Source organism: Gracilinanus agilis, chromosome 2 (assembly GCF_016433145.1).
Source record: "Gracilinanus agilis isolate LMUSP501 chromosome 2, AgileGrace, whole genome shotgun sequence".
Classification (NCBI taxonomy): Eukaryota; Metazoa; Chordata; class Mammalia; order Didelphimorphia; family Didelphidae; genus Gracilinanus; species Gracilinanus agilis.
The window spans coordinates 454,879,522-454,894,169 of NC_058131.1; the positions used below are offsets into that span (position 1 = coordinate 454,879,522).

General features: G+C 38.8%; 1 protein-coding gene across 1 annotated transcript in view; it reads right to left on the reverse strand.

Annotated features, from left to right (window-relative positions):
- GALNT16 (polypeptide N-acetylgalactosaminyltransferase 16) overlaps positions 1-13,992 on the reverse strand; it is a 110,098-nt gene extending 96,106 nt beyond the window's left edge. The window contains exon 1 of the mRNA XM_044661991.1: positions 13,792-13,992. Coding sequence (XP_044517926.1) covers positions 13,792-13,992 — 201 coding nt within the window. The remainder of the gene's footprint in view (positions 1-13,791) is intronic.
- Positions 13,993-14,648: the final 656 nt, after the last annotated feature.

The window sequence follows — 14,648 nt, forward strand, 5'->3', positions numbered from 1 at the left end:
TCTTAATATCCTCTTTCACATTTCTATACTTCTACTTGTTCTACCTCTTTGTAAATAAAACTACTGAAAATCATTTGACTTGCGTTGTATTAATTTTAAAATCAGTGACCACAGTATTATCTTAAAATTCTCATATATTTAGTCAAACCCCTTAAATAAATTCCTTAAAGTAACTTAAAGATTTAACTAAAAAGATTAATTGAAACAATAAAATTGACAAAGTAGCAGGATATAAAGAAAGCTAACGTAAATAATCAGCTTTTCTAAATACCATCAAAAATATGGAAGAATTTCCATTCAAAATAATTATAGAATGTATTAAATATTTAGAAATCTTCCTACTAGACAAATGCTAAAACTACATGAATACAATCAGAAAATATTTTTTAAAGTATTGACAGACTTAAATATTAGAAGAAATGTTAATTGTCCATGTCTAGGTTTTGCTAACATAATAAAGATAGTAATATTACATAAATTAGTTCCCTTATTCATACCAACAAAATTACCAATTTGCTTTACCAATGAAGTTACCTGAGAAGATTATTTTACACAATTAGCAAAAAATAATAACAAAATTCATGTAGAGGAACAAAATTTTGGTCAAAAAACTTGAGAGAAATAATGAAAAAAAGCAATACACATTTGAAAATACATATGGGGCCATTTTTTTAGGTCCAGACCTGTGATTTTGTTAGTATAGAAAATTCCACATGTGGAATCTCCAAATAACAATGCAGACTGTGGATAATTATCTGTGGATAATTTTCCCATCTTAGAGACGTGTCCAGGGCACTGTGAGGTTGATTAACTCGTCCGTGGTCACACAGCTAATATATGGCAGAGGCAGGTTAAACCCAGGCTTTCTTGACTCCTAGGCCATACCTTGTATCCATCCATCCAGTATCCCTTGAAGTGTGTGTGTGTGTGTGTGTGTGTGTGTGTGTGTGTGTGTGTGTGTATACTTGAGAGGCACCATGATACTTAACACAACTGAAAAGTCCTTCAAGGCAAGACCATATCTTATATCAATTGTACATGTAGCACTTACCAGAGTGCTTTTTATGTGGTAGATGCTCCAAATGTTTTAAAGTGATTAATTTATCAGGTCCATGATATAAAGGATATATACCAGCAATATCACATCTGTTGCACAGTGTTGTCCCCAAACAGCATTTCAGCCATTCAACTTTTGGTTCATCTCACAATCTCCCATTCCATTCCCCATGCACATCCATAGGAATTTCTCCCACACTTAGGAAAGGAATTTAGGAAAGCTTTACACTTGCTGCTCCCAAAGCCTTATACTTCTTCAGTCTGCATATTTATGATATCTAGTAGAATAAGGATGCCTTATCACATTTGATCAACAGCCATCACCATCTAACATCATATATTTCATTTGGGAAATTTCTAAATTTCAAGATATCGTTATATAAAAAACTGTGTCCTGTAGCATTTTTGCCCTGCTACTTAGTTTTAGGCAGATAAACTTGGGCAAATGACTTAACTAGTCTGGTTCTCAGTTTTTTTTATTTATAAAATGGGAACAACAAAATATTTGATCTGCTTTATGAGATAACTGTGAACAACACATAAAATAATATGTGTAAAAGTGTCTGGAAAAATCAAGGAGTATAAGGTTTTTTTTAAGAGTATAATATAATAAAGCGCTAAATCAACTGTACAAAAAAATCAAGCCATTTTACAATTGAAAAATGGGCAAGAGACATGAATAGGCAATTTTCAGATGAAGAAATCAAAACTATCAATAAACACATGAAAAAGTGTTCTAAATCTCTTATAATTAGAGAAATGCAAATCAAAACAACCCACACCTAGCAGATTAGCTAACATGACAGCAAAGGAAAGTAATAAATGTTGGAGGGGATGGGACATTAATGGTAATTTGGAACTATGCCCAAAGGGCATTAAAAGACTGTCTTTGATCCAGCCATACCACTGCTTGGATTATATCCCAAAGAGATCATAAGAAAAAAAGACTTGTATAAAAATATTTATAGTCACACTCTTTGTGGTGGCAAAAAACTGGAAAATGAGGGTATGCCCTTCAATGGCTGAACAAATTGTGGTATCTGTTGGTGATGGAATACTATTGTGCTCAAAGTGACCTCCAGGAATTGATGCAGAGTGAAAGGAGCAGAGCCAGGAGAACATTATACACAGAGGCAGATATGCTGTGGTAAAATCGAATGTAATGGACTTCTCTACTAGCAGCAATGCAATGACCCAGGACAATTTTGAGGGACTTATAAGAAAGAACGCTATCCACATCCAGAGAAAGAACTGTGGGAGTAGAAACAAAGAAGAAAAAACAACTGCTTGATCACATGGTTTGATGGGGATATGATTGGGAATACAGACTCTAAACAACCACCCCAGTGCAACTATCAATAATATGGAAATAGGTCTTGATCAACGACACATGTAAAACCCAGGGGAATTATGTGTTGGCTATGGGGGTGGGTGGGGGTTGGGGGAGATAGAAAGAACATGAATCATCTAACAGTGGAAAATTTTTCTAAAAAATATAAAAAAAAAATTTAAAAAGAGTATAATATATATTTTTAAAGAGTAAATAAGCAATAATAGCATTATTTTTAAAGAGCATAAGGAACAATTGTATTATTACTAAAATAAGGACTGCATAAAATGGATAAAAGTGCTCTAAAAGCTTATGGTTATTCCTCAATGTGAGCATAAATTCATATTGAACTCACCAGTCAAGCTTTGGGCTATTCTTTTTAACATGATTAAAATTCCTTGAAAGTTTGGATTAGATAGAATATGGAAATTTTTTTATCTGTATAAAAAGGAGTATTCTCTATGGAACTCCAAGCGTATACTTATTTATTTCTTTAGAAGACAGATAAATACTTTAAGACTATACTGAGAATGTGTCATAAGTTAAAAGACAGAATCCCTTTGAAATGAATTTGTCTATAATCCCTAAATTAAATCAAATTTTATTTTTTATAAAATTTAAATAATTAATCTACCCAAAAGTCCATATAGATTATAATGTTATTTTTTTAAACCCTTACCTTCTGTCTTGGAATCAATACTGGGTATTGGTTCTAAAGCAGATGAGTGTTAAGGGCTAGGCAATGGGGGTTAAGTGACTTGCCCAGGGTCACACAGCTAGGAAGTGTCTGGGGTCAAATTTGAACCCAGGACCTCCCATCTCTGGGCATGGCTCTCAATCCACTGAGCCACTTAATTGCCCCTATAATATCTTTAAGTTAATTGTTTAGGTTATTCAGAGAATCTTTTTGTTTTGTTTTGGAAATTTTCTTGCTTTTTAAATCGTAAAATATTCTCTCCCCTACCCCCTCCTCATACACACACACAAACTTTCTCTTATAAAAGGGCAAAACAGTTAAACAAAACAAACCAACAGTACAACTATGTCTTACCACATATGAAACAATTCACACCTATAGCCCATCAATTTTCTTCCAAGAGGAAGGAAATTGTATTTAATCAGTATTGTGATGTCTTTTAATGTTTTCTTCTTCATTATGATGGTCATTATTTATTGTTTCTAGGCTTTCATAATTCTGCATCAGTTCAAATAATTCTTCCAATGTTCCTCTGAATTGCTTCTGAGATATTTTAGAACTTACATATTCCAAGGAATCTTTATATCCCTTTATCTCTTTTATATATGATATTTATATGTTATTGTATCATAAAAAAGTCTAGTTCTAAGAATAAAGGGAAGTTTGATATTCTTTTCCTTGAGAGGTAGGCAAAAATAAAAGGAAGAATAGAGTCCTATGGGAGATTTAGATACTTTTTTAATGGCTCTGAAATATCTTTCATCTTTCAATAAAAGGAATACAAAAGAAAAATATGTAACAAATAATACTTCTAGTTTTTCCAATATCAAATAAATGGCAAAAACAGAACCAGAAGAACAAAGAATATTCTAATAATGACCATATGAAGGGAAAGAGGAAGAGCAAATAGGAAAAAAAATCTTGATGAAAACTTTGAGAAAATGAATAAAAATGTAATGGCATTTTATGTACCAGAATTATTACAATGCATGTCAATCTAGTTGCACTGCTGTTTAATATTACATTTAGAAACAATAATTTTTAAAAGAAATAATATAATCCAGAGAAATCAAAGAAAGCTATAATTGTGCTCTTATTCATTAATAGACTATATACTATATAATTAAAAGAAAGAACTTGATGGTTAAACACACTGTCTAATAGTGGGGAAAGCACAAAACGAGGATCCTAGAAGTGTTAGTAGATCTATATAGAGTGAACTTGGGGTCAAGAATGAGACTATCAGACAGAGAATGAAAGAGAAATGAGTTCTTCCTTCCTGCATTTACAGATTTATACTTAAGAAAAGTAGCCCTAATGACAGTAATGTATTTCAATGAGCTACTAAAAACAAGATCATAGAGCTGGACAACCATTTAGTCCAAGTTTTTCATATTGGCAGATAAAGAAAACAAGATCTAAGGAGCTGAAGTGACTTGTGCAGGTAGTACATGAAAAAACCAGCATTTGAACCCAGATCCTCTGACTCTGGAGAGAGTGCTCTTTCCATTGTATCACACTGCTTTCTGAATGTATTTATGTCTGTCAATACTTTAAGAAGAATAAGATTAGAGAGCAATTTTAGTTCAAAAAACTAAACCAAAACCAATTGTTTGTACACTCAACAATTCCTCAACTTTGTGATATCAAGCTGTTCTCAATAATACTGTGATACCTAACCTTGCTTGGGAGGAAAATCCTTGCATACTGATGATTTTTTTTTAAACCTTACCTTCTGTCTTAGTATCAGTTTTAAGACAGAAGAGTGGCTAGGACTGGACAATTAAGGTTAAATGACTTATCTAGGCTCATACAACTAGGAAATGTCTGAGGCCAGATTTGAATCCAGGTCTTCCCAACTCCAAGACTGATGCTTTATCCCCTGTGCTACCTAGCCACCACCTTTAGCTGTATCTTGAAGGAAGAGAAAGTGTTTATGAGGAGGAAGTGAGGAGAGTGTATTCCAGGCATTAGCCAGTGCAGAGAGGGAAACAGAGCATCATGCATGACAGGAAGAAAGCCAGTTTGGCTGGAGTATAGCATGAAGGAAGGGAAATAATATATAATGAGAGGAGAAAGATTTTTTTTGTTTTGTGGTTTTGCTATTCTGTTATTTCATTGGATCCAACTCTTTGTGACTTCATTTAGGGTTTTCTTGGCAAAGATCCTGGAGTAGTTTGCCATTTCCTTTTCCAGGTCACTTTATAGATAAGGGAACTGAGGCAAAGGTGGGTTAGGTGATTTGCTTGGGATCACACAACTAGTAAGTGTCTGAGGTTAGATTTGAACTCAGGTCTTCAGTGGGAGTAGAGAAAATATCTCATTGTTGCAAGGTAACTTCATCTTTTTAAGACTGTAGATTTCATTCCCCAAAAGCCCATCCAATTTTCATTTCTCCTCTTATTTGTCCATCTCTGCCCCTGACTCACTCCTATCCCTTGCTTTGAGTAGAGGATCTTATCTCTTACTACTCAGATTCAAGCTGTCAAATATAAGTTTTTCATCTCTTCTCTTCTCTATATCAAAACTTGTCTGTCTTCACCCGTCATCTCCTTATTCTCACCTTTATCTAAAGTTATGGCAAAGGGGCAGCTGGGTTGCTCAGTGGAATACTGAGAGCCAGACCTAGAGAGGTCCTGGATTCAAATATGGCCTCAGACACTTCCTATCTGGTTGACCCTGGGCAGGTCACTTAACTCCCATTGCCAAGTCTTTACTGCTCTTTTGCCTTGGAACCAATATGTAGTATTGATTCCAAGATGGAAGGTATGAGTTTTAAAGGGAAAAAAATAAAAGTGATGACAAGAATTTTTTTGCTAAGGCCAACCCATCCACATGTGCTCTTGATTCTATGCCCTTCTGCCCCCTCTGAAACTTTTGAATTACTATAATGATGATGATTACTATTTCACTGGTGCCCCTGATTCTTTCCTTTCTGCCCTCTTTTGAAACTTTGCTTTGATGCTAGACACTTTTGGAGATATGAAAGATTATAAAATGTGTTTCTTGCCTTTAAGGAATTTACAATCTATCTAGGGATATAATTTATACACATAAATGACAACAAATAAAGATAGCAAGTAATTAAGTGTCAAATAATTATATGATAAAGATAACAAGTATGCATATTCAGAGAAGAAATCAATCATGGTGTGGGTTATGTTCATCATACCATCATAAATAGTAATCACAAAATCATAATCCATTTATAAATACATCCAGATTTTCTGAAGGATGGGGAGAATTCAAATTCTTCCAGGAAAAAAAAAACACCCTATTATATTCTATGTTGTTGCTCAGTCAATTTTAGTCATGTCTGACTTTTTGTGACCCCATTTAGGTTTTCTTACTGGACTGGTTTGCCATTTCCTTCTTTAACTGATTTTATAGATGAGGAAGTATCTGAGGCCAGATTTAAATTCAAGATTAGACTTCCTGACTCCAAGCCTGGCACTCTACCTATTGTGCCACCTAGCTGCCCATTAGATTCCACAGGACCTCACATTCTTAATTGGATTTTATTTGATGGTTTTAGAAGTGGTATTGGGGAGGGAAATCATAAGTTTTGCTTTTGAGATATAGTAATTTTTATTTTCATTTAAAGAATTATGTAATCTACCTTATTAAACATAAATCTTTATATATTTTCCCTAGGATAGCATGCCTTGAAATCTACAATATAAACTCCACAGAGGCAGAATACATTTTGCAGGGGCCTCTTAAATGGTAATCTAAGAAACACTGTTCTGTGAAACAATGATTCTTCACAAATCAAGGTAGATTTCAGAGTATATATACCTTCAAAATACCCCATATTCTTTAGAGATTCAATCCTATATACTGAGAGCCTTTCTAGTTTGAAAGCTTAGAGACTTAGAAACTTTAGTCTCTAGAGCTTCATTTCTGTAGAGCAAAGGTCTTCCAGAAGCCACTAGATCCCACAACAGAACTCGTGGGGGTGTTGACATTTGTTTCATTTAATAAAGGAAGCAACACATCTCTTCAAAAATTATTAATAATGCAGTGCTTTTAAAAGTTGCTATTTCCCAAAGAAGATAAAAGCCATCTGTGTTCCTTCCTTAGCTATGGTCTATGGTCTATTTTATTCCTAACTGCCTGTATAATGTGGTAAAGGTCACTGAACTTGGAATCAGAAGTCATGTTCAAATCCTGACTTTACCTCTTAATAAAGGAGTCTCTGACTTATCTTTAAAAAATGGGAGAACACATACCCACACTCTTGTACAGAGTTGTGATCAGATAAGATAATGCATTTTAAAAACAAGAGCACAAAAAACTTTTGTCATTATTGCATGACTCCCAAATGCAAACAGAGGAGCTCTTCACTATTAAGGCAGTGATAAGGTGTTACAATAGAGAGAGGGCAGGGAGTAAGTTAAATATAACGAGATGATATCCAAGTAGAGTACCTCTTTTAGGGCAAATGAATCAATAAGTTGGCTTTAAGAGTCAGAGCTGCCAAAATTATCTTTCTAATGTATTGGTCTGATCATTCCCTTTCCTTGCTCATTGTTGATGTTGTTCAGTTGTCCAACTCTTCGTGACCCCATGAACCATAGCATACCAATACCATCCATGGGGTTTTCTTGACAAAGATTCTGGAGTGGGTTACCATTTCCTTCTCCAGTGTATTAAGGCAAACAGAGCTTAAGTGACTTATTTGTCCAGGGTCACACAGCTAGTGTATCTGAGGATACGCAAATTCATCAAAGGATGAATTTGAACTCAGGTCTATCCTAATTCTAGGCCTAAACCTCTATCCACTGAGCCATCTTGCTGTCTGAGCCATCTAGCTCAGTGTCTTTCTGCTGCCACTACAATCTAACTCCAAGCTACCTTCCAAGCTTTATTTCACAATTGATATAACTCTCCGGGTTAACGAAGGACAAAACCTGGGTCTGTCCTATATTTAATATATTATTAGCCTGAGTGCTTGCATGGGAACTAAAGATCCCTTTACCACTTTTGTAGAGACCTAAATATGAGTGATGTTCTGATATTCTCACCGAAGTTGATGGATGGGAACAAAACAAATCAAATTATGATGCACCCAGAGAAAATCATGGTAAGGGACACAAATTTAAAAGACATTCAGGGGGCATCTAGATGGCTCAGTAGATTGAGAGTCAGGCCTAGAGATGGGAGGTTCTGGGTTCAAATTTGACCTCAGACATTTCATAGTTAAATAACCCTGGGAAAGTCACTTAATCCCCATTGCCTAGCCCTTAAGCTCTTCTGCCTTGGAATCAATGCAAATAATTTATTCTAAGACAGAAAGTAAGAGGCTTTTTAAAAATAAATGATTTTTAAAAAAAAGATATTTGGAAGAACCCTTAAGACTGAATCCAGTCCATAAAAAGTCAGAATTTAAATTCTGGGTTATAAATTCCTCATCTAAAGAAGTCCCAAAGTTTTAGTGGACTTAAGCCTAATATATGACAATAGAATGACTTGTTAATGAAGCTGGTTAGGTTGCATCAATAAAAGTATAGATTTCAGAGCAAAAGAGGTACTCATAGAACTGATCTAAGTGTCAGTCCAGAGGAGAGTCAGTCAGAATGGGGAAGGGGCTCTAAATTATGTCCCATTTGAGGCTGGTTGAAGGAATAGAGACATTTAGCCAAGAGAAGAGAAGATTTAGAAGCTTTATCCAAGGACCGTTATGAGGAAAAGTGTATTATTACCTACCACAAACAGTGCTAGGAATCATGAGTGGAGGTTGCAGAGGTGAAGACTTCAGCAGGGAAAAAAAATGACAATCACAGTCATACAAAAGTGGAATGATTTCAACTGATAGAAAATTGTCCATAACTAGAGATTTTTCAAGCACAGGCTACATGATGATTTATCATGGACATTGTAGAAGGGCTTCTCTGCTCAGATATGGATAGAATTAGATGACTTTCGAGTCCCTTCCAACATAGAGATGCTATAATTTAGTAATAATAATAACTAGCATTTATAGACCATTTCAAGGTTTGTGACCTTGTTTTGCTATTCAGTTTCCATTGGTAAACATATATTCTATTTATTTACCTCACCAGCTTAAATGAATGTTATGTTAAATATGTTAAATCCTCACAATAGCATGGTGGGGAAGGTGCTATTACTATCATATCCATATTTCAAATGAAGAAATTGAGGCACAGAGAGGTCATGTCACTTGCCTGAGGTCACACAATTAGTAAGTGTCTGAGGCAGGATTCAGTTCTTTCTGACTCCAAGAATTTCATGTTTTATCTGCCGAACCACCTAGCTACCTAATTAATTTGCAAATTATGTTATAGCAAAGTCCTAAATATGATAATATTCCCAGTTACCCCCAAAGAAACAATGCCTATTTCTCCCTTTGGCTCTCATATAGATACAAAAGTCAAAACTAATCTATTTAGAAATCCAAAATTCAGGTAGTGATTTCTTGTGGAAGTGGGGTAGGGTTTGGAGGAGAAATAAACATTTATTAAGCAGCTACTATGTATCAGATACTTTGCTAAGCACTATGCAAGTATCTCATTTAATCCTCACAACAACCCTGCAAAGTAGATGCTATTATTATCCCCATTTTACATTGGAGAAAACTGAGATAGACTGAGATTCCTATTGGCCAGCTAATAGAAAGGAGTTATACTGAGAAAATGGGAATCTAGACATCTGGAATATGCTATTAAGTTTAAAATTAAAAAAGGTTGCAAATCCAATTTATTCAATCATTCATTTGAGCATTAATTTAAGTTTTATTAAGTACCTACTTTGTATGATACACTTTGCTGGATGCTAGAAGAGATAAAAGGATAAACTCCCTCTCTTACTAGGTATTTGGCACATTTTTGTACTTCTTCCTGGAAGGCAATGATGACTCTGCTACATTTTCTCTGCCTCTAACCATTAGCTGGCAGTAAATAGGTCTGAAACACCCTCATGAAGTATTTCAACTTAACTAGCCAGGGAAATAACTTGGAAACAAAGAGAATAAAATCAAGTGGTTTCCAAACTTCAGGGAGAGAAAAAACTTTTCTGTATCTGCAACTTGTAAGGCAGCTTGTTAATACCCAGAGAGAATGCTGGTATTATTTATCTGATTAACTCCAAAGACCCCAGATCTAGAAGAAACAGAGAAAAGTGCTTCATAAAATCAGTTCAAGTGTGGTGAGTCTGAAATGGAAAGCAGAGTAACAAGGACCATGGACTGGAGGGTCAAGGACATAGGTGAGTGGGGGATCAACAGAGATCACCCAAAATCAAGCACCAAGGGGGTACTTTCTCTCTCATTTATTATCTCCCCTCCACTTCACCCACCTCAAATTTGCCTGTTATTTTCCCACATAAAACCTTCAACTTTCATTCTCTATATCATACCTTCACCAAGAAAGTAAAGTATCTTGGGTCTTTATCATCCCATTCATTTAAGCTGGGGAGGTAAATAAATAGAATATATGTTCACCAATGGAAACTGAATAGCAAAACAGACAATACAAGAGATGTGGTGAGGCAGTATGATAACCTGTGTTAAAGGAGTAGTACAGACAATTAGCATTATAAATATTTGTTGATAAATGAATGAATAAATAAATGAATGAATTCAGAAAATATTAGAGATCGCTGTTTGGAGAAGATTCTCCAATATCTTCTAAATTCAGCCTCCTTCTCCCCTTGACTCATAATCTCTCCCAATCATTTTTCTAATGCTCCCAACTTAAAAAAACCTGTTTTCCAGTCTATCCCACTATATCTATCTATATTGTAACAGCAAACTTAAAGCTTTCTTCAAACTGACCTCAATTTAAGGGAATTAGAGAAACTCTTTCTTTAATAAGTAATCTGGCCAATTAAAAATCCAACACAGCATATCAAGGAACTCTCAGTAGGACTTGGGCAAGATGCCAGGCTTCCCTTACAGAGGAAACTGAAAGAATCATTGGGTAGGAGTGGGGACAAAGAGTAGAATTCAAGGTCAATCCTTCCTAAGAAGCAGGAATTCTAAAAGATAAGATTAAGACCCAAAGGGGCAGCTGGGTAGCTCAGTGGAGTGAGAGTCAGGCCTAGAGACAGGAGGTCCTAGGTTCAAACCCGGCCTCAGCCACTTCCCAGCTGTGTGACCCTGGGCAAGTCACTTGACCCCCATTGCCCACCCTTACCAATCTTCCATCTATAAGACAATACACCGAAGTACAAGGGTTTAAAAAAAAACAATTAAAAAAAAATTAAGACCCAAATCCAAGACCCCAAGCAGCAAGGCTGAAACATTTCTCTTCCTCTTTCCTCTTTTAGCCCATTTCCTCCTCTCTTCAAACCACCATGGAAAAGGATTTAGCATCTCATCATTACTTCTTATTATGTCCAATGGAAATTATATGCTGAAAGAACTAGAGATTGGGAATCATGCCCCCTCCCCAACATTCCTCCCTCCTAGGGCTTAGGAGTAGACCCAAATGTTGTCCAAGAAAATTAGATCTAATTTGAGGGGACTTTGGAGGCTATTTTGGTTCATTCTATTGAGATTTATCCTTGACTCCAAACACCAAAGCATTTTTCTTTTAGTAACTTTCCCCACACACACCAAACAAGGACCAACATCAATAGAGTTATCATTATTGGGATTCTTTCACCTTACACTGGGACAAAGAGAGGTCAAACACAGAAGAGACAAGACAAGTAGATCAACCAATCTATGAAGGAAGAATCACATTCAGAGAACTTGTCCACCATGTGTTCTCCCTCCCTCCCTCAAAATCAAGATTCTATTATTTGTTTAAATGGAAAAATACCTACAGCATTTGTGGAAAGGCAAAGGTTGTCAAAGCACTTTTAAATTGTCGTTCCCCCTCCCTCTCTATTTTAGGTCAGCAGTTCCTAAACCTCTCACAAATTTCTTGAATTTCTCTTCCAGTTGACTTTTTCACAGAAAAGATGTTCCTACCTTCCTCTCTTAGCAAATGCTCTTTCATGATTCTCTAGGTTCCTAGTTCTTTCCTTAAACCATCCTATCTTTTTAGTTCTCCTTTCCACTACTTCTGTGCCCCCTCTCTTGAACTGGAAGGGCCTTAAGGTCTCCAAAATTCAGAAATATGGAGAGAGAGAGAGAGAGAGAGAGAGAGAGAGAGAGAGAGAGAGAGAGAGAGAGAGAGAGAGATTGAGATTTAGTTTGTGTGTTAGGGTGGAGGGAAAGCCTGATTTTTCCACAAATGTGTTTGGCCCTTCAGCACACCATGCCAGCAGACACAGAGTCTATGAGGTCGTGGGGGGTCAATGGATGCTTCCATAGGTCAATTGAAGGTTCTGCACTAACAAAGGGCCTAGAGGGAGGTCAGGCGGAGGAAACGGAGCTAGGGCAGCACCCCCGAAGTCCTGACTCACCCTCACTGCGTCCTCCCTCCAGCCTACACCATGTTGCCACTGTATCCAAGTTTCCTTTGACATTTCAGGTCTGACCTCCAGTGGAGTGAATCGTGTGGAGTACATACACGCACACACTCACACAATCTCACACTGCTGCAACCCCTCGGCGCCCCCCAAGACTTCTCAGGGGAGGAAGAGAAAGAAAGGCAAGAGTCGAGGATTCAGTCAGAGATTCTTGCCCATCCAGCTCCTTCCAGTTAAGAACCTGGAGGAAAGAGGAATGAGCACGAAGAGACCATCCTCCTTCTCATTAAACACACACGCACCCACACCCACACACGGCAGTTGGGGGGTGGGTTGGAATACTGTGGAGCAGGTCTTTTGCAGAAGCAGGGAAAAGTTGAGAGTGAATTGGGGCGGGGGGGGGTGGGGGGAAGAGGGAGAAACGAGTACCCAGAAAAGGATGCTAGAGTTTGCAGGGCTCGGTCCTGCAAAAGAGCCAACTGAGCTAGCCAAATGTCCTAGAGACCCAACCAGACTGGCAAATGGGATGCCATCCTTGCTGCGATCTAATCGCTCAGCTTGGCAGGGCCTCCTCACTGGGGTGCTGGAGCCCAGAGCCAACTCCACGCATGGAACATCCCTCTCCTTCCCTTGAGCTCAGGCCCGGGCTGCCGGGGTCTCCATCGGATCTTGCCCCATTGCAGCCAGCGTCTGGAGAGAGCGGGCCCAGCCAAAATTCAGCCGGCAGCCAAGGAGGCGCGCAGTGCTTCGTCCGTCCACCAGTCTCTCCCTCCCTCCTCTCTGCGCCTGGGAGAGCTGCCACATCCCTCTCCCGAGCAGCAGCAACCCATGCAAATCTGGCCCGCCAAACTCGCAAGACACTTTTCTCTCCAGCCTATCAATTCTCCTCCTCGCCCCCACCCCCATTCTCTTGTCACTCTTCCCTTCAAAGAAGGTGGCACTGTCCCTGCTTTGAGCCACCCTTACCTCCCCCGCCCCCAACACACACACACACAGACACAATTCTCCTTTTTTTCCTTGTCCCCAGGCCCAGCCCCTTTCCATCATTGTAAATGTTGCCATAACAACGGGCAGGAATTCTCCAATATATACAAAGATGTCCAGGCAAAGCTCGCAGCTGCCCCCGCCCACACTAGCTCTCTAGTCAAACGGGGCCGGGCTGTCCCTTGGGATAGCACCTCGCACTGGGGCCGCCCCGCTCCACGCAATCTCTCCGACATTCTGCCTGGGGCTGGGGGAGGCGGGAGATGTGGAGAATGCAATGAACCTAAAGAGGGAGTGAGATGGAGCTCTATCTCGCCCCTCTTGCCAACTGGGTCTTACTCACAATGAGGGGAATAGTCCGGTCTTCTCTGTGGAGTTCCAGCCTACCAGCTGGTCTCTGTCCGTTCCTGCCACCTCCGCTGCTGCTCGGCGATCGGCTGGAGGATGCTGAGTGGGATTTGTTGTCCTGCCATAAGTAATAGAAAGTGCCTAAGATCCAGGCGACCGTCAGGATAGCGATGGCATTAGCGCGGATCCTTCTCATATTGAGGACCCAGTGCTGCCTGGGAACCCGGAGTAATTAGGGAAGAGCTGGCTTGGTAGGTTGGGGTGAGTAGAGAGGGGAGGAAGGGATGTTGGGGGGGGGGATGAGAGGAGAGGGCGGATGGTGCAGTACGAAGGGGTGGGGGTGGGAGTGCAGTACGAACAGGGTTTTCTGTTCCTTCGAGCTTTGGCTGGCTCTCAGTCACAGCTGTTTGTTTTAGCTCTTGTCTCACTGCTCAGTCCTGCAGAGCAGAAAAAGAAGCGAGGTGGAGGGGGTTGGAGGAAGAGATAAAAGGAGAGTGGAAGAGATCCTCACGGTCCTAATGCCCTTCAGACCACGAGTTGGCCCTTACAAAGGAGCACATCATCTCCAAAGCCTCTTCCCAAGACCCTATGGTTTGGCGAACCGGGACTCGGTGAGTTTGCCATGGTCCTCAGAGGGGCAAGACAGGTGGCAAGGAGAGATTCCTTCTAAAGAGCAAAGTTTGCAGGGGGTGGTTGGAGGGGCTGCTTTTTGGGCACTGAGTCAATAGAATGTTGGAACCAGAAAGTACCTCAGAGTAATTTTAACTCTTCTGACTCCCTCATTCTGCTACAACATTCTGTCGGCATCTACTCTGATTATACTTATCACTGAGGAAGGAGAGAATAAGCATT